Source organism: Callithrix jacchus, chromosome 7 (assembly GCF_049354715.1).
Source record: "Callithrix jacchus isolate 240 chromosome 7, calJac240_pri, whole genome shotgun sequence".
Lineage (NCBI taxonomy): Eukaryota > Metazoa > Chordata > Mammalia > Primates > Cebidae > Callithrix > Callithrix jacchus.
The window spans coordinates 28,773,237-28,793,217 of record NC_133508.1 but is presented as its reverse complement, the minus strand read 5'-3'; the positions used below and the strand labels follow the sequence as shown (position 1 = coordinate 28,793,217).

The 19,981-nt window shown below is 41.8% G+C and overlaps 3 protein-coding genes across 31 annotated transcripts in view; 2 read left to right on the top strand and 1 right to left on the bottom strand.

The window, feature by feature from the left end:
* WAC (WW domain containing adaptor with coiled-coil) overlaps nt 1-2,220 on the bottom strand; it is an 89,867-nt gene extending 87,647 nt beyond the window's left edge. For 8 of the 26 annotated variants that reach the window (XM_002750170.7, XM_035307015.3, XM_035307017.3 and 5 more), the window contains exons 1-2: nt 1,964-2,220; nt 913-949 (exon numbers count right to left, since the gene is read on the bottom strand). Coding sequence is in view for 16 of the 26 variants with exons in the window: in XM_002750171.7 (XP_002750217.1) it covers nt 913-949; nt 1,348-1,388 (78 nt within the window). In the remaining 10 variants the exon portion in view is untranslated. Of the gene's footprint in view, nt 1-912; nt 950-1,053; nt 1,210-1,347; nt 1,849-1,963 lie in introns of those variants that run through there. The other 18 variants (XM_002750171.7, XM_035307011.3, XM_078329684.1 and 15 more) reach the window with 4 other exon arrangements.
* The window catches only part of LOC118143121 (uncharacterized), a 38,390-nt gene continuing 19,266 nt past the window's right edge, over nt 858-19,981 (top strand). For 3 of the 4 annotated variants that reach the window (XM_054258573.2, XM_078329692.1, XM_078329691.1), the window contains exon 1: nt 858-2,531. In XM_054258573.2, coding sequence (XP_054114548.1) covers nt 1,017-2,078 — 1,062 coding nt within the window. In that variant the 5' untranslated portion in view covers nt 858-1,016 and the 3' untranslated portion in view covers nt 2,079-2,531. Of the gene's footprint in view, nt 2,532-2,802; nt 16,543-19,981 lie in introns of those variants that run through there. The other variant, XM_054258568.2, reaches the window with a different exon arrangement.
* LOC144576520 (uncharacterized) lies at nt 2,221-14,353 on the top strand. Its single transcript, XM_078329693.1, has 3 exons — nt 2,221-2,678; nt 9,819-9,879; nt 11,521-14,353. Exons 1-3 carry the CDS (start codon nt 2,346-2,348, stop codon nt 11,526-11,528), a joined length of 402 nt encoding a protein of 133 aa, XP_078185819.1. The 5' UTR covers nt 2,221-2,345; the 3' UTR covers nt 11,529-14,353.

Here is a 19,981-nt window from a genome sequence, read left to right as displayed (position 1 = left end):
AAATAATAGTTTAGCTTTATTCCAACATATCTTAAAACCACCATGATGTACTAGTCTGTTACAATGTGTAATTAGTTATGCTTTGGAGGACAGATTCAATAAGGTTTAATTTTTGACATATCCAATGTTTTACACATCAGAGAACAGTGTTTTCAAATTCCGCTGTATAACAACACAGGAATCAGGTTAGAAACCTGCTCTCTGATCTTTTAAAATCTAGAAAGGATTTCCGTAGTCATCTGATGATTACCAATCATTTATATTTCCCTTCTGAAAACTGGGGCCACTTCTATCATAATCCTTAGAACTTTACAAGCAGGGACTGCAGTAACAAAAAGGAACCCGCCTACCTAGAACCACCTACATCAGAATGAATTATCCAAGTACCAAAAGATCTCAATTCTTACAGAAACAAAAGCACACATCTTTTACTTGTACAGCAATTAAGTATACCAAAAATATTAAAAGGGGAAATAGCACTTTTTACCGACTTAAAAGTTGTAAGTCATTTAGCTATTTATCCCAGGTCCTTCACTTAATTTTAATGCCTTTACATTAACTTCCAGTTCCCCAACACAATAAATAAATAATTAAGCCTCGGAAGTCACCTATCATCTCATCCCTTCGATTCCTTCACCCGCAAATAATCGAGTCAGGTCTTCCTGGCTGCAAATGATTCTTTTTTTCCTAAATCAGCGAACTTCCTCCAGTCACCTGTCAAAATAAGTCACTAAACCTTGCTGGAGAGGGCCAAAAGCACCAAACCCCGAATTTTAAGGGGACCCGCGGTGCTGGTTTCCGATGTGTTACACCGAAGGGCCTGTAGCGACTTCTGAGGCCTGCGCTCGAGTAGCAGTCCCTCCCTTCCCCCTTCGGCCCCTTCCAAACCCTCCACCCGGCCTCGGCTAGTACCTGGTAAGGCTGCGAGTCCCCCCTCCGGTCGTGACAGCTGAAAAACAGGAAGAGAAAGCAAAGACATAAGACAAGGCGTGGGTGGGGGGCCAGGGAGGAAGAAAATGGGTCCCCAATCGCCCCTCCCCGCGGGAGACCTACCCAGCGCCCCGGCGCCGAGCCCAGCGCGCACAAGGCGCAAACCCCGAGCCTCCGGGAGGGCCGGGGAGGGCGAAACGCCGCGCAGCCGGGCCCCCGCTCCCCGCCACAGTCCGTCCCTGCCAGCCCGCCCGCGCGGCCGCTCCTCCTCCCCAATCCGATCCGGATCAGGGTTAACAACAAAAATGGCGGCCCGGCCAGCTCTAGATAAGAAGGAACAGCCCCCCCGCCGCCGCCGCCGCCGCCGCCGCCGCCCCCCGCCGCCGCCGCCCGGCCCGAAACGAAAAGACAATTTACCCATCACTGAGTCTCTGCTGTTTCCTCGCATACATTACCATCAATGCCCGGCCTGTGAGTGTGTGTCGGGGAGGGGGGAGAGCGGCCGCGAGAGGCGGGCGGGCGGGCGAGCAGGCGGCGGCGGGCGGCGGGCAGCCCCGGCACCTGGGCCCGGCGCGCCCTCGGCGACTCTCAGCACCTCCCAGTTACTGGCGCCGGCGCTCCCGGGCCATCTCCCTCCGTCGACACCACGCTCACTCTCAGCCGGGGAAGCGGCGCCAACTACACGGCGGCAGCGCGAACCGGGGGGAGGGGGGCAAGAAGATGCGTCCGGCTCAGCCCCGCGGAGAGCGACTGCCTCCTCCGCCTTCTCCTCCTCCTGCTCCGCCGCCTCCTCCCCTCCTCCCCCCGCCGCCGCCGCCGCTGCTGCCGCCGCCTGGTCCTTCTCCTCCTCCTCCTCCACCTCCTCCCGCCGCCGCTGGTGCCGCCGCCGCCGCTCCACCAACTACATCCGGGCAACTCGGACGCTGCCGCCTTCGGGAAACCTCGGCAGTTTCCGACGTGCCCCTCCTCTCCCACCCTCGGCCTTCCTCTCCTCCCCGCCCCGCGCGGGTCCGGAACGCCGCCCTCGGCAAACCTCGGTTGGCCCCGGCCTCTTTCCTCCTCTGAGGCCTGGCTCTCCTCCTCGCGACCTGTCAGCCCTTTACTTCTTTTCCTCACTCGCGAGTCCGGCCACCGCCGTTTCCGTTTAGGGATAGTCTCGCTCGGGCACCCGCTCGAGGCTGGTCCCAGAGGCTCCGGGCTGCGCGGGGAGGGAGCCGCCTTCCGGAAGAGGACGGTGGGGCGCGAGGGAAGCCATCGCGGACTTAATAAGGGAGGCTGCGGCGGCTGCGCGTGCGCTCAGAGGCGCCGCGGGAGGGGGTACCCTCGGGCGAGCTCTCCGGCCGCGGCCCCCGCCCCTATGGGCTCGGGCGGGGAGGTCGGAAACCCCCTGGCGAGACCAGGGGCGGACGCTTCCGATGAGCTGCCTGGTAGGCAGTCGCGAAAGCTACCCTCTGGGTAGCTGGGAGCGTACTCCAGCGCCTTCGGGCCGCTGCTGGAAGCCGGAACCGAGCCCGGGCCGCTGCCCCTCACCGGTCGCCGCGGGCGCCACGGGCCCTCCGTGGCGCAGGGGCTGCAGCAAGCTCGCCGGGCGTCCTTTAGACGTAAGTCTCACCCTGCGCCCCGGAGGGGGAAGGAGCACATGCTGGCCCGGGGAGAAACGGCCGAGAGGAGGAGCTGAGGGGTGCTGTGCCCGAGGCGGAAGGCGGTGCACCACGGCGGCCCTCAGCGGAGATGCCTGCACGGAGCGGGTAACACCATTCGGGGCAGGGAATGAAAGCGGTGCTTGATAGTGGAAATTTAGGGAGATGGGTCCCTTGGAAACAGCCCTGAACTGTCTCACTGCCCCACCTCCCCTCCCTTTTTTTGAGACAGGGTCTCGCTCTGTCGTCCAGGCTGAGTGCAGTGGCGCGATCACGGCTCACTGCGCCTCGACCTCAACGGATCCTTCCACCTCATCCTCCTGAGTAGCTGGGACCACAGGCATGTACCACCACGCCCGGCTAATTTTTTAAAGTTTTCCTGGAGATAGGTTCTCACTATGTTATTCAGGCTGGTCTTGAACCCCTGGCCTGAAGCGATCCTCCCGCCTCGGCCTCCCAAAGTGCTGGGATTACAGGCGTGAGCCACGGCGCCCGGCTTCTCACCCCTTTTTAACGTTTTGCATACCCAGCTGTGCCCCGCCCACCCTCTATTTATCTCTCACTTTTTCCCCCTTCTGATTCTTCGCTGAAGTCCGCGAAAGGAAATACATGTTGAGGTTCTGGATGTGAATAAAGGCTTGCGGTGTGTTAGGTGAAATTGCTACAAATGAGATTTTATGTACTGTTGCAGCCACATTGGGAGGAGAAACGTCAAGTATACCAACAACCATTAGTTGAGAGTGGTGGTATCCGGTGATTGGTTGATTTTTTTTTTTTTCTTAAACTGGAAGGAACAGTAGTTAAAAGAATTGTAGTCAGAGTAAATATGTGATTAATACAGAAGAGGCAAAATGGTAAACAAGTTAGAAGAAAAAAGACACCCACCCCCAAAAAACAACGAAAAGTAACTGATTTATTTGGTATCCAAGAAGTTACATTATTGCTAGACCTAATAGATGAAGAGAGGGAATGATGTTGGGAGAAAGGCCTTGAAATCACAAATGGGTAGAAAAAAAGTTTTAATTACGTAAGCTTATTTGTCACATCACCTGTCAAACATAAAACTTATTGCTGTTTGTGGGGATGGGAAGACCAATAAAAAGCCTATTTAATGCTCACTTAAACTATCAGTAACTTTAAAAAAAAATTCCCAGTGGCTGAAATTATCGAAAAAAAAATCGGTGCATCTTACGTGCAATTTCTGACACGTTTGTAGTGAATCCATTGAAGACAAATATCAGGAGTACAACAAATAACAAACGTTACATGGAAACTTGTTTGAAAACTGGCAGCAAAATTACTACTAATTTGTTTGATGACTGGGTGTCTGCTGAAATTGATATAAAACCGTTTGCTCAAAAGTAGCGAGGCATGGTGTTGCATGCCTGTAGTCCTAGCTACTCCAGAGGCTAAGGCTGAACAATTTCTTCAGTCCAGGAGTTCGAGACTCAGTGAGTTGTGATCACACCTCTATACTCCAACTTGGGTTACAGAGGGAGACCCTGTCCCAAAAAATAAATAAACCACGTTACCAAAAGTAGCAAACTGGAGGAAACAGTTCCAGGCAATGTACAGTTGATCCTCATTCGAGGATTCCATATTTGCAAACTGGAATCTACTGTCTTAAAATTTTGGGGGAGCCTAAAACATACTCTCAGTATCTGCAGATACGCAGAGTTGGAGAAAGTTTAACTTGCCTGACACCCACTTTCCCAGCTGAGGTTGAATGAGGCAACATTCTGCCTTATTATTTTAGCTTTTATACTGTAAACAACTGTCTTCTTTACAATGCATTAGTGCCTTTTTTTTTTTTTTTTTTTTTTTTTTGAGACAGAGTGTCACCCAGACTGGAAGGCAGTGGCATGATCATGGCTCACTGCAACCTCCTCCTCCTGGGTTTAAGCGATTCTCCTGCTTCAGCCTCCCAAGCAGCTGGGATTGTAGGCGTGTACCACCATGCCCAGCTAATTTTTGTATTTTTAGTTAGAGATAGGGTTTCACCATGTTGGCCAGGGTGGTCTGGAACTCTTGACCTCAAGTGATCTGCCTGTCTCAGCCTCCCAAAGTGCTGGGATTACAGGCGTGTGAGCCACCACACCCGGCCTGTTTGTGCATTTTTATTGGTGGTTTTGCTATGTTAAATTCCTCCTGCAGGAACTGCTGTCTAATATTCCTAAGCAAAAAATGGCTGTGCTACCTTACAGAGAAAACACACGTGCTATGTAAGTTTCATTCCGGTTTCTCCTTAGTGCTTTTGGCCTTGAGTTAGATGTTAATAAATCAACAATATATATTAAATAAGGTATCTTTAAACAGAAACGCACATAAAACAATGTTATATATTGATTGATTGACAAAAATATCTGGCCAGAGGCTTGCAGGAATTGTCTTTACCCTAGGAACAGTTCCCTGTTCACGGATACTTTATTGAACGTAACTACCACAAATATCGAGAGTTGTCAGAATCATCTGTGCTTATTAAGGGACGTGCCTAAATGTTACACCCATTCATTATCTAGCTTAGATAAAACCTTCTCTGTATATATGCCTCATCTCCTCCTTACCTGCTTAAACAACATCCCTGGTTAATGCACTGTATGCCTGCTGCAGAGCAATTGAACTTGGCTGAAGAAAGATACAATCCTGCTAATTCTGAAGTGAGCACCACAGTCCCCCACCCCCTGGGGCTGTATTTCCCTAATCCATTTAACCTGCCCTCTTAAACAACTGTTTTACATTTTCTAAATACCTCCTCATTTGTAGGTCCTTAACTTGCTTGCTACCTCTCTAAGAAAATAGAAATCAGAAAGTAGTAACTACTCCCACCATTGCACCTACCAGCCTATCTACATCTGAATACAGCACAACACTCCAGTGACTGGATAAACTGTCGAGGTTCCTAAAACCAAACTTGCCATTTTTGCATTTAGTTGCATTTTACTCTTAGAATTGTCAGCTTTCCTTATGATTTTTTCCCCCATGGCTGGATCACTTCCATCAACTTTTAAACGTGCTATATAAGCCACCTTCTTAAAACAAACTATATTGACCTGAATCTCCCCTCAAATGCTACTCCATTGCTCTCTGATCTGCTGTCCTTTACAAAAATACTTTATCTCCACTTCTACTCTCTATTGAACCCACAGTCAGACTTTATTCCCACACTCCTGAACCTGCTCAAGATGATCTGTAGCTTCCAGGTTTTCAAGCCTGATTTTTGTTTCTCGATCTTCCTTTCATTTGTCAGCAGCATTTGACAAAGCTGATGACTTTCCTAAAGTTTTGTAAGGTCTTTTAGGCTGACAGCGCCGTGGACGTCATGTTAACCTTTGTGACCTGCACGGACACTCCAAATGAGTTCCTGGAAAATCTGAAATAACTGGAAGGCCTACTTAATTTTGAGACATACTCTATTGTCCCTTATTCCTGCCCCAATTGATAAGGCCATTGGATTCTGTAACCGACCTTGGTCAATCTCTTGACTTCACAACCTACGACCCCCTCCCAGCTAGCGAAAAACCTCCCTAAACTGTAACTTCAGTAACTTTTTACTGCCCACCGCACACCTTTAAAACCAACTCCTATATCACCATCCTTCGCTGCTGTTTTCGGACTCAGCTTACCTGCACCTGGGTGAATAAACAGCCACGTTGCTCACACAAAGCCTGTTGGGGGTGGGGGACGGGGGGGGGCGGCTCTTCATTCAGAGCAAGCATTTTAACAAGTTCCTTTTCTTACCTACCAGGATTTCATTTTCTTTCTTGCTTCTCATCCTTTCTAAATGGTTGTCCCTTAGACTCCTTGCTGATTTCTCCTTCTTTTCCAACCTCTAAATGCTGGAATGCCCTAAGATTGAAATCTCACAACCTGCACTCCTCTGTTCTCTCTCCCTAGGCAATCTCATTCAGATCTCTAGCTGGATGAAACCTACATGTGAAGCTCTAGCCCACACCTTTCCTCTGAACACAAGACTCACACTTAACTAACTGCCTACTTGATAGCCCTGCCTGAATTTCTGTCAGGCATCACAAACTTACTGAATTCAAAACTAAACTCTTAATCTCTGCCCCTCTCCCCAAACAAGTCCTGCTGAGATCTTCTCAATCTCATGAAATGACAACTCCATTCTTCCAGTGTAGGCTCAAAACTCTACATGATGGCACTCTACCACCATGTTGCTGCCTTAACCCTGATCTATTTTTCTTAAACCATTTGATATATTTTTTTTATTGATTGTTTCCCACTAGAATGAAAGCTTCATGTGATATGTCATAAATGTTTGTTGAATGAAAAGATATTTTCCTACAGAAATAAATACAATGAAAATAGCAATATTGAATTCTCAAGAGGAAAAGGCATAGAGGTTCCATTTCTGTTTGCTTTCTGAAAGAATAAAGAATTATAAATACAGTACTGTTCTCACAAACAAGATGGAGGAAAAAGCTAGCTTATTCCTAATACAGGCAAAATATTCTAGTAGATAATATTCAAAATTTTACATAAATTTGCATGTATAGCAAATCTTAAACTAGATTATTTGCATTGCCATCTAATGAGAAATATCAAGTTTGTAAATGAGTAAAAGACCCATATTTCAACCAGACTGAACACGTACCAACCAATAGAGGGGGAAAACTATCAACTCATAGGCTATATATAGGTGACCAAGATTTTAATGTGATTCTATTGAAGGATTTTTCAAGAAAATGAAATTCTCAAGCCTCTAGTTGTGAAAGGGACTTTAAAATCTTTGCTGCAATTTCTAAAGCATCATAAAATAAGGATGTATTCCCTAAAATGTTCATGTACTTCATTTCTATCTCTTTTTTCTCTGTCCTTGCCTTCCTCACAAACTCGGGGTAATATAGTTATTAAAAGCATGGGTTTTAGAAACAGTATGACATTATGTAGAGCTTAGGCTGCAATATTAACTGACTAGCAATGTGACTTTCAGCAAATTACTAGTCTTGAGGATTATGCTCCTCTGCCTCTAAACTTGGCCTGATAGGGTATAGTACTGTTTGTAAAAGTAATCTAAATTATGTAAATAATTTAGCAGTACCTGGCACATACATGCTTCACTACTGGTGGTCATTCATTTTTAAAAATATATTATTGGGCCGGGCGCGGTGGCTCACGCCTGTAATCCCAGCACTTTGGGAGACCGAGGCGGGTGGATCACGAGGTCAAGAGATCGAGACCATCCTGGTCAACATGGTGAAACCCCGTCTCTACTAAAAATACAAAAAACTAGCTGGGCATGGTGGCGCGTGCCTGTAATCCCAGCTATTCAGGAGGCTGAGGCAGGAGAATTGCCTGAACCCAGGAGGCAGAGGTTGCGGTGAGCCGAGATCGCGCCATTGCACTCCAGCCTGGGTAACGAGCGAAACTCCATCTCAAAAAAGTATATATTGTTGAATTTCTGTGTATCGGGTCTTAGGAATGTAGCATTAAGCAAAGTCACTTGGATTCTGCTCTTACGGAGTTTATATTTTAATGAAGTATAATACATAACTAAAAGGAGATACTTTGGGGTCTCAAATGTGTCATATGAAGCTTTCATTCAATTATGAGGAAAAATAACTACAACAAAAATTACTATCTACTAAAAGGGATTAAAAACTTCCAGGATATCACCCTATCAACATATGGTATAACCTTCTTTCTATGCAGGGATGATGTAAACAGTGCAATCAGCAGATCCTGGGAGAATTACTTACTGACTCAAAATTGGCTATTTTTGGAAGTTCTTTCGGGTAATAGATACTAAAGTTCAGCTAATATTGAGAAGCATACCCTAAACCCTTCACCTGTGTCTGGCAAAATTTCATCCTGAATTAACCCAGTCATTCATTTTCTCAGTACCTCTGAGCATTTTCACACTGCTGAAGATTATAAAATAATAGAATAGACTGATTCCACTTGAGCCTCATCATCACCAAAATCAAATGACATAGTAATTTAGAAAGTAATAAGTGCTACAGAGAAAGGGGGTAAGATAAAGCACTGGATGGAGGAATAATGTTTTCAAGTAGAGCAGTTATTGAGCAGGTGGCATTTGAGCTAAGATTTGAAGGTGATGAGGTAACAAGCTATACAGGTGTCTGGAAAGGAGTGTTTCTGGCAAAGGGAACAGCGAGAGCAAAGGTCCTGAGGCAAGACTGTGCCTAATGTGTTCAAAATAATAAGGAAAGCTCTGTGGTTGAAGGGTAGTGACTGAGAGTGAAAATATTAGGAAATGAGATGGGCTTAAAGGAGCGGGTAGAGGAACAGACTGTGAAGGATCTTATAGGCCATTACAAGAAGGTTGCCTTTTATTCTGAGTTAATTCGAAGCCATTGAAGAGTTATAAGCAAAAAACGACGTGGCCACTGTGTTGAGAATAGTCTATATGGCAAGGGAAGCAGCAGGGAAACTAGTTAGGATGCTATTGTATTGCCTAAATGCCTAAGGTTACTGTTTCAAAGCAGAAATTAAGCTGCTTATCTAAGGTCATTTTCTTTACCTGTCCTTTCTTTCCACGCCCCCCATTCAGTTCGCCTTATATTATCAATTATCCCTGCTTTTGTATATTCACACTCTCTTTCATCTGGATTATTTACACTGGTCTTTAAACATATCCAAATCCTGCCACTAAAATACCCTTTCTTGACCCTATACTCTTAACTGCTCACTTCAGCCAAACATCCAGTAAGTCTTATTTGTAGTACCTTACCTTTTCATTCTTTACTCTCCTATTTACATTTTAGGTCACTGTAGTCTGAAATCTGCTCCCATAATATTACCAAAATAGATTTCCCCAAGGCAATGGTTCTTCAAGAAGCAGTGGTGAGTCTCCAGGGAGCATTTGGAAATGTGTGGTAGTATTTTTTTTAATTATCACTCGTATATTTTCAGTATAACTTAAGGGTGAAGGGTACTGATATTTATTTACCAGAGGCCGAGATGCTAAACATGTAGCAATGCGCAGAATAGTACTTTATATTTAAGACTCGTCCTGCTCAAAATATCAATGTTGTCTCATTTAGAAATAGTGTTAAGGTCACAAACAACTTCTTTGTACCTGTGTTTAATGAACATTTTACTTGATCTCAGAATATTTGTTCCATCTTCCTACTTGATCTCAATATTTGACATCGAAAGCTACTCTCTTTGCATTGGCCTTCTCTCTCTCTCGGCCTCTGAGGCACAACACATTTTGTATTTTCTCCTTCCTTCTCTGACTGTTCCTCTCATTCCTTTTCACAGACTCATTCTCATCTACTCCACTACCAAATATTGAAGTTCTTCAAGAATCAGTCCTTTGGAGGTGATGTTATTGAAAATGATGAGTAGGAAACTCCAAGAGCCCATTTCTCCACAAAGCCAGTGAATTAAAATTGGTAAAAATGGTCAGAATCAGGTTTTTTTTGTTTTGTTTTGTTTTGTTTTGAGATGGAGTCTCACTCTGTTGCCCTGGCTGGAGTTCAGCGGCAGATCTCAGCTCACCACAGCCTCTGCCTCCCAGGTTCAAGAGATTCTCCTGCCTCAGACTTCAGAGTAGCTGGGACTACAGGCATGTACCACCATGCCTGGCTAATATTTGTATTTTTAGTAGAGGCAGGGTTTCACTATGTTGGCCAGGCTGATCTCGAACTCCTGACCTTGTTACCCATCCACCTCAGCCTCCCAAAGTTCTGGGATTACAGGCGTGAGCCACCACACCTGGCCTCGAATCAATTTTATATGAATTCTGGAATCTAGTCAAAGATTCATAGTGACCAAGGAAACATTTTTTTAAAAAGATGGCTGAGGCCGGGTGTGGTGGCTCATGCCTATAATCCCAGCACTTTGGGAGGCCAAGGCAGGCAGATACCATTTGAAGTCAGGAATTTGAAGCCATCAAAAAAAATACAAAAAATTTACCTGGGTGTGGTTGCGGGCACCTGTAATCCCAGCTACTTTGGAGGCTGAGGCAAGAGAACCTGGTAGGTGGAGATTGTGCCACTGCACTCCAGCCTGGGTGACTTAGCAAGACTCAAAAAAATAAAATAAAATAAATAAAAAGATGGCTGAATCCCAAGTAGAGCTTCATATCACTTCAGCTTACCCTGGTGCCACCTTCCTGTCCAGCTTTGAAAACAAAGACCTACATTTCTGATATCTGTTCCTGGTGCCAAAGGGAGCAGAATGGATCTTGTGTTTTTTTGTTTGTTTGTTTTGAGATGGAGTTTTGCTCTTGTTGCCCAGGCTGGAATGCAGTGGCATGATCTCGGCTCACTCTGTAACCTCCTCCTCCTGGGTTCAAGCGATTTTCCTGCCTCAGCCTCCTGAGTACCTGGGATTATAGGCACTTGCCACCATGTCCAGCCAATTTTTGTATTTTTAGTAGAGATAGGGTTTTGCCATGTTGGCCAGGTAAACTCCTGACATCTGGTGATCCACCTGCCTCAGCCACCCAAAGTGCTGGATTACAGGTGTGAGCTACTGCACCTGGCCATGGACCTTGTTTTCAAAGAATTATGGTGGTTTGTTCTAGTTCACCTAACTTGGAAATCTCCTTAGGCAGAAAGGTGACTACAGGCATTTGTCAAAAATATGTAAAGGCAAGTTTATTATCCTCTGCCATCTGGGGCAAAAAATAACAGCTAAGGTAAACAATAGACACACCGGAAAGCCTGGGAGGAAAAGCTGGAAAGTAAGATACTTTGGAGAATAAAGGCCTTTAAAACTCCCACATATTCCCAGGAATCAAAAAGGCCACATGCACACCAGGGTGAGGCAAATGCTCGTAAAAGACTTGAGAAGGCCCTAAACTCTCACCTGGCTAACCATCAGGCTCTGCTTATATAGGAAGTGAAAACTAAGGTGAATTTGTAAGTTGCTTAGCTGAATGTTGCAGGTGTGCCCCAACACCTACACAGCACCTGCTGGTAAAGACTGAGAGTGTTTTCTTTTCGTTTTGGTTCAGGCATTTAGGGAAATCTGTTTCTCTGTTGAATCACAACTAGCTGCGAATTAAGCCAACAGAACAGAGGCTCAACTGGTCCCACACAGTGAGGAATACAGACTTTATAAAGTTCAGAAAAGTTGCCAAACAGTAGTAACCACAGCAAGTACCAACAACAAACTATGGGGAGGGAGGAGAATCTGATTTCCAGAGTTACCACTGTATAATATTCAAAATGTCACATTTTTAGCAAAGATTACAAGGCAAGCAAAAAACAAAAAAGTATGGCCCATACACAGGAAAAAAGTAATTAATAGAAACTACCCCTGAAGAAGCACAGACATTGGATGTACAAAACAAAGACTTTTCATCAACAATTTTAGATATGCTAGAAGAGCTAAAGGAAACCATGTACAGAGAACAAAAAGAAATTAGGAGAGCAATGCCTCATCAAATACAGAATATCAATAGAGATTGAAATTATAGAAAGGAATCAAATAGAAATTCTGGAGCTGAAAAGTGTTATAGTTAAAACTACAAGTTCACTAGAGGTATTCAGCAACAGATTGGAGAAGTCAGAAGAAAGAATCAACAGGCTTCAAGATACATCAATTAAGATTATGCAGTCTTAGGAGCAGAAAGATAAAAGAATGAAGAAAAATAAACAGAGCATAAAAGACTTCTGGGACTCTATCAAGTGTACCAGTATATGCATAATGGGAGTCCCAGAAAGAGAAGAGAAAAAGGGGAAGAAATAATATTGGAAGAAATAATGGTAGAAAATTTCCCAACTTTGATGAAAGACATGAACTTAGATATTCAAGAGGCTCAAAGAACCTTAAATATGATTAACTCAAAAAGATCCACACCAAGACACATCATAATTAAACTGTCAAAAGTCAATGACAAAGAATCCTACAAGCAGCAAGAGAGAAGCAATTCCTCACATACCAAGGATCCTCAATAAGATTAATAGCTGACTTCTCATTGGAAACCATGGAGGCCAGGAGGCAGTGAGATGACATATTCAAAGTGCTGAAAGAAAAAACTGTCAAGAATTCTGTATCCAGCAAAACTATCCTTCAAAAGTGAAGGAGAAAGTAAGACATTCACAGATAAACAAAAACAGAGAGCATGTCACTAGTAGCCCTGCCCTACAAGAAATACTAAAGAGATCCTTCAGCCTGAAATGAAAAGACAGACAGTAACTCAGATCCACATAAAGAAATAAAAAGTACTGATAAAGATTTAACTACATAGATAGATATAAGTGAAAATAATTATATCTATGTCAATGAAGGCACAATTTATAAAGATGATTTGTGATGATAAGGAGGAAAGAATAAATTACAGGAGAAAAAATGTTGTGTACTATTGAAACCAAGTTGGCATTTATTTAAAATGGATTGTTATAAATGAAGTTGTTAATTGTAATCCCTAGAGCAACTACTAAGAAAATAACTAAAAATTTTGAAAAGGTAATAAACATGATATGGTAGAAAATATCTGACACAGAAAATGGCATAAGGGAGGAATTAAGGAAGACATAGGGAAAACAAATAGCAGCAATGTCCTTTTTTATTACGAATTACACTAAATGTGAATGTGTAAACTCCATTTTAATGGATGGAGAGGTTGGCAGAATGGAGTCTTTTAAATGTTCTAACTATAGGCTGTTTATAAAAGACTCACTTTAGAACTAAAGACACACATGGGTTGAAAGTGAAAGGCTGGTACCTTAGTTTTCTTGTGTTCTCCTAACAGAATACCTAAACTCGGTAATTTGTATTGAGCAGAATTTTATTTGCTCACAGTTTTGGAGTCTGAGAAATTCAAAATTATGACACTGACATGTTTGGTTGTCTGGTAAGAGCTGCTTTCTGCTTCCAAGATGACACCGTATTGCTGCATCCTCTGTAGGGGAGGAATGTTATAACCTCAACATGGTAGAATGTAAAAGGGCAAAAAGGAATGAAATTCCTCCTCAAGCCCAAATTTAAGTGCACCTAATCTCATTCATGAGGTGAGGAGCCCTCAGGAATTAATCACCTATATCATCATGTTGTCATTAAGTTTCAGTATCTCGATTTTGGAGGGCACACATTCAAACTATAGCAAGTAGAAAAAGATACTCCAAGATATCTCAAGTTCATGTGGAACATTGTTAAGAATAAAACATGTTAGTCTACAAATCTCAATTTTAAAAGATTAAATTACAAAGTGTCTTCTCTGACTACAATGGAATAAAACTTAAAATAACGCACCCTTAACCAATGGGTCAAAGAAAGATTAAATCACAAGAGAAATTAGAAAATACTTTGAGATGAATAAAAACAAAAATACAGCACATGAAAACTTATGAAATGCAGCAAAAGCAGTGGTCAAAGGAAATTTTATAGCTACACATGCCTACATGAAAAAATACCTAGAATCAGCAAGCTAACGTTCCCCCTTCAGGAACTAGAAAAAAAGGAAATCAAACCCAAAGCTAGCAGAAGGGAATAAAAAGACTGGAGCAGAGATAAATGAAATACACTGTAGAAAATAGAATCCACAAAAACCAAAAGTTGGTTTTTGAAATAATCAGTAATGTTCACAAACCTTTAAAAAGACTGAGGAAGACAAAAGGATTCAAATACTAAAATTGGGTATAAAGTGGGAAATTATTGCCAATCTTACAGAAATATAAAGGATTGTAAGGAAATACTATTAACAATTGTATGCTAACAAATTAGATAACCTAGATAAAATAGACAAAGTCCTAGAAGCATACGAACTACCAAAATTGCATACAAACTACCAAAATTGACTCAAGCAGAAACTAAACCTATGATAGTGTTAGTTAAAAAACAAAGACAAACTTCCAAGAAAGGAAAGATCAGACCATGTGGCTTCACTGGTGATGTAAAACATTTGAATAGTGCCAGCCCTTCTCAAACACTTAAAGTAGGGGAAGAGGGAATACTTCATACTCATTATATGATGCCAGCATTACCCTAGTACCGAATCCAGACATAGACATCATTGCAGTCCAATATTTCTAACGAATATAGGTGCAAAGCCCCTCAACAAAAATGAATCCTGAAGCACATTACAAGGATATCCACAAAAAACTATTAGCCCTAATACCTCAGTGTCACAGGATGCCCAGGATCAACATACAAAAATTAGTTATATTTCTGTACCCTTGCAATGAACATTTCAAAGCAAAATTAAGAAAACTCATTTACAATAGCATCAAAAGCATAAAATACTAGTAAATGAGATATAAGAGTTCTACACTGAAAACCACAAAACGTTGAAAGAAATTTTAAAAGACCTAAATAAGCAATTCATGTTCATGTATTAGGAGACTTTATATTATTAAAATGGCAATACTCCCCAAATTGACCTACAGAATCAGTGAAATTGTTATCAATTCCAACTGCCATTTGTGTAAAAATGGGCAGGTTGATCCTAAAATTCATAAGAAATTGCAAGGATGCCAAACAGTCTTGAAAAAGAACAAAGAAGACTCACATTTTGTGATTTCAAAATTTACCACAAAACTACAGTAATCAAGAGTGTGGTACTGACATAAGGATAGATGTATAGGCCAATAAAATAGAATTGAGAGCCCAGAAGTAAACCTATACATCTATGGTAATTCATTTTTGACAAAGGTGTTAATATAGATCACTGGGGAATGGAATAGCATTTTTAACAAATGCCGAGGATACTGGGTATCCACATGTAATAGAATGAATTTGGACCCTTACCTTATACCACATGCAAACATTGAGTCAAAATAAATCAAAGACCTAAATATAAGCATGCAACTATACAACTATTAGAAGAAAATACTGTGGTAAGTCTACATGACCTGGGATTTGGCAGTGGATTCTTAGTTATGATACCAAGAGAACAAGTAGCAACAAGAAAAATAAATAAAATTGGGCTTAATCAAAATTTAAAACTTTATGCATCAAATGACACTATTAAGAAAGAGAAAATAAAACCCACCGAATGAGAGAAAATACTTGCAAGTCATATATCTGATAAAGTTCAAATAACTCTTACAAGTCATCAGCTGAAAGACAACCCAAGTTAAAAATGGGCAAAGGACTTGAATAGACATTTCTCCAAGGAAGATATTCCAGTGGCCATAGTACAGGAAGAGATGCTTCACATCATAACCTTTCACCTTAAAGGAAATGCAAATCATGAAATGGGCTTAATCAAATGACATGCCACTTAATCAGATGAGATACCACTTTCTGTACTCACTAGGTTGCTCTAATTTGTTTGCATACAATTGTTAATAGCATTTACTTACAATCCTTTATATTTCTGGTATCTCATCTTAATCAGATACCACTTTCTATACTCACTAGGTTGCTATTACTAAAAGACAAGTGTTGGCAAAGATTGGAAATTGGAAAGCTCAAATTGCTGGTGGGAATATAAAAGTGCAGTCACTGAAAAACAGTTTGGCAGTTCCTCAAATTTTTAAACGAAATTGACATATAACCCAGCAGTTCTAAATATATACTCAAAAGAATAGAAAACCAATATTCAAACAAAAACTTCTACATGAATGTATATAGCAACGCTATAATAGCCAATAAGTAGAAACAACCCAAATGTTCATCATTAGATGAATGGACAAATTGTGGTATATTCATACAATGAAATGTTCTGCCATAAAGAGAAATTATGTACTAATATATGTTGCAACATGGATCAACCTTGAAAACATGCTAACTGAAAGAAAAGGCCACATGTGGTATGATTGTATTTATGTGAAACATCCAGAAGAGGCATATCCATAGAGACAGAAAACATTGGTAGATGCTAGGGTTAGGGAAATGTAGAAATGGGGAGTTGCTTCTTACTGAGTTTCTTTTTTGAGTGATGAAAATATTCAGATTTAGATAGTGATGATAGTTGCAAACATGGTGAATGTACTGGAATGCACTGAATTATTGTACACTAAAATGGTTAAAATGGTGAGTTTTATGTGAATTTTACCTCTATAATACCTCAATAATAATTTTTTAAAAGTAGCCCACTCATAGTCCATTTTGTGCTGCTCTAACAGAATACTCAAAACTTTATAAAGAACAAATGTTGGCCGAGTGCAGTGGCTCATGTCTGTAATCCCAGCACTTTGGGAGGCCAAGGTGGGTGGATTGCAAGGTCAGGAATTCAAGACCAGCCTGGCCAACATGGTGAAACCCTGTCTCTTATTAAAGATACAAAAATTAGCTAGGCATGGTGGCGCATGCTTATAATCCCAGCTACTTGGGAGGCTGAGGCGGGAGAATAGCTTGACCCTGGGAGGTGGAAGTTGCAGTGAGCTGAGATCATTCCATTGCACTCCAGCCTGGGTGACAGAGCAAGGCTTTTTTTTTCCCCCTTTCATTTTTCTTTGCTAACTAGAATGACCAGTTTAGAGATTCTTTCTCAAAAAAAGAAAGAAAGAAGGAAAGGAGAGGAGAGGAGGGGAGAGGAAGTGGGGGAAGGAAAGGAGAAAGGAAAGAAAGAAATTGGCCCACAGTTCTGGTGGCTGAGAAGTCCTAGATGAAGCGGCCACATCTGGTGAGGGCCTTCTTACTACCTCATAACATGGTGGAAGATACCACATGATGAGAGAGCAAGAAAAGGTGCTTTTGTTACAAGCTCATTCCATTATAATGAACCCACTCCCATGATAACAATCTATTCATGAGGGTGCCCTCATGACCCGTTCACCTCTAATTAGTCCATACTTCCCAACACTGTAGCATTGATGATTAATATTCTAACACAAGAACTTTGGTGGACACAGTCCGTAGCAGTCTCGCTCTTTGCTAATTTTTTTCCATGAATTCTTCCACTCCTGCGGCTTTTATGTGTATTTACCATTTATACACAGATATATTTTATACACATTTATAAACCATTTATATACAGTTTGTGTCTTCAACTCATATTTTTTCTGAGTTCCAGATGTGAATAGCCTACTGTTTGCTTACCCACCACCTCCACACATATGCTTCAAATGCAACGTTGAAATATAAAACTGAGTTCATTACCTTTTCTCCTTAATTTGGTTATCTTTGAATGTTTTCTGTCTCACTAAAGATACCTTCCAGTCATTGAAAGTTTACTGTACGATAGGACTAAGGTAAGTGTTAATCCATTAATTCACTTAATCCTCACAAGAACCTCAGATAGTACTATTTTATATTTGCAGTGAGAAAGTTGAAAGGTAAAATAACATATTGAAGTCATACATCTTTTAAGTAAGGCTAACCTTCAGCAAAGGCAGCCTGACTTCTCAGAGCCTATATTCTTTTTTTTTTTTTTTTTTAAACGGAGTTTCGCTCTTGTTACCCAGGCTGGAGTGCAATGGCGCGATCTCGGCTCACCACAACCTCCACCTCCTGGGTTCAGGCAATTCTCCTGCCTCAGCCTCCTGAGTAGCTGGGATTACAGGCACACGCCACCATGCCCAGCTAATTTTTTGTATTTTTAGTAGAGACGGCGTTTCACCATGTTGACCAGGATGTTCTCCATCTCTTGACCTCGTGATCCACCCACCTCGGCCTCCCAAAGTGCCGGGATTACAGGCGTGAGCCACCGTGCATTGCTATACCATCCTCTATCTTTTTCTAGAGACCTAGACATCATCTTTGTCACTTCTCTCCTTTATATCCTTTATCCGATTGATCATGAGGTCCTATTGATTTGACTTCCTAAATAACTCTGACTTCATCCAGTTCATTTCATCTGCTGCCACCAGCCATATTGAAGCCACCATCTTTTGTCTATACAGTGACCTCTTAATAAGCCCCCATGTTCACCGAGAACAACCTAATAAAAGTTTTTATAAATATAAATTTGTATCTTACAGTTAGGAAATTTATATTCTTCCTGTATTATGCCCAAGGAACATTTCCAAATATTAATCATAAGATTGACCACCTAGAAAATCATCGTGAATTTCAAAAAGTAGAAATCTTAGGGGCTACTTTTCAGATAGTGCAATAAAATCTAAAGTCAACAAAGGTTATTTTTATTTCTTGATGATTTTAACTGCTGGTTTACTATCAGTCTCTCCAACACCCCTGCCTCAATTCTTGGTGATTTTAATAGGCACATCAACGATCTTTTCAATACCTCGACCTCCAGCTTCTTGGACACCTCTTTCACTCTACTTAAGCCACTCCTTTGGTCATTCCCTAGTTACTGCTTATTACCATTAACTGCAAACTTTGAATTATCTCAGCTTCATGCATCCGCCTTTCTGGCTGCCACATCCTGTCTTTCCAGCTTTCCCCTCTAGATCCCTAGCTCCTAATAATTCTCCAACTTCACTGGTAGTTCTAATATAGTGATTCTATCACTGTTTCACTGCCCCTCACCCGATTTTCTTCCTCACTTGGCTTAAATTCTATAGCCAGTCATTGATTGGATATTCCTTTTACCCACTGGCAAAACCATAACTCTAATCATTACTCATCTACTCCATTCTTGCTCCTTTGTAGCCGAACATGACGAAGAAAAATGCAGGGGTTTCACTTCAAATTCATGAAGACAGACCTCACGTGACCTCAAAATGCTGCCAGTCAATCAAATTATATTTTCTCCAAGTTTATTCACCTGTCAGTTTGGACTGCTACAACAAATTTTATAAACTAGGTAGCTTATAAACAATAGACTGGTCTTTCTTATGGTTCTGGAGGCTGGGAAATTCATGATCAAGGCACCAGCAGAATTAGTGTCTGGTGAAACCCAGCTTTCTGGTTTATTGATGGTGACTTTTCACTGTGAGAAGGTTAAAGAAAGACCCCTATGGTGGAAAGAAAGAGGGGTCTTTCTCGAGTCTCTTTTATAAGGATATTAATCTCAATAATGAGGACTGCCCCCACCATGATCTAATTACCCTCCAAAGGTGATTAGGCCTTCTAATACCATCACCTTGTGGGGTAGGATTTCAACATACTAATTTTGAAGGGACACAGACATTCAGACCATAGCACTCCCTTTTCCTGAGATGATTTTAAATAATTCTCCTCTCTTTTCAAATATCCAGCACTTTCTATTCCCAGTCTTACTCTCATGTTCTCAATAGGAACAATGGTAACTCCTGTTCCTATTTCCTGGAAAAAATCAGACCAATAAGAAGAGATTCCCTGCCACTAAATCTATCTTTCTGGCAGCTTATGAACTCATATAATGTTCTTTCCAGCCTATTACTATACATGTATGCATGATGTCCATGCTCTCATCTCAAATCAGCCTCTGCTTCTGTACTAGATCAGGGTCGTAAATATGCAGCCTGTGGGCCAAATCTTGCGCTTTGTTTTTGTACATCCCATAGCCAAGAATAGTTTTTACATTTTTAAGTGCTGGGAAGAAAAAAGTGTCTACAACAGAGACCGTGTGTAATCCACAAAACCTAAAATATTTACTGTCTGGCGCTTTCCAAAAAAATTTTACTGATTCCTGTACCAGA

What these genes read in the sequence shown, in the direction of transcription:
- LOC144576520 (XM_078329693.1), top strand. Translation starts at nt 2,346, where the DNA reads ATGAGCTGCCTGGTAGGCAGTCGCGAAAGCTACCCTCTGGGTAGCTGG. An exon ending in GAGATGCCTGCACGGAGCGG is followed by an intron (nt 2,679 to 9,818) that starts GTAACACCATTC and finishes TCCTTTTCACAG; the next exon opens with ACTCATTCTCATCTACTCCA.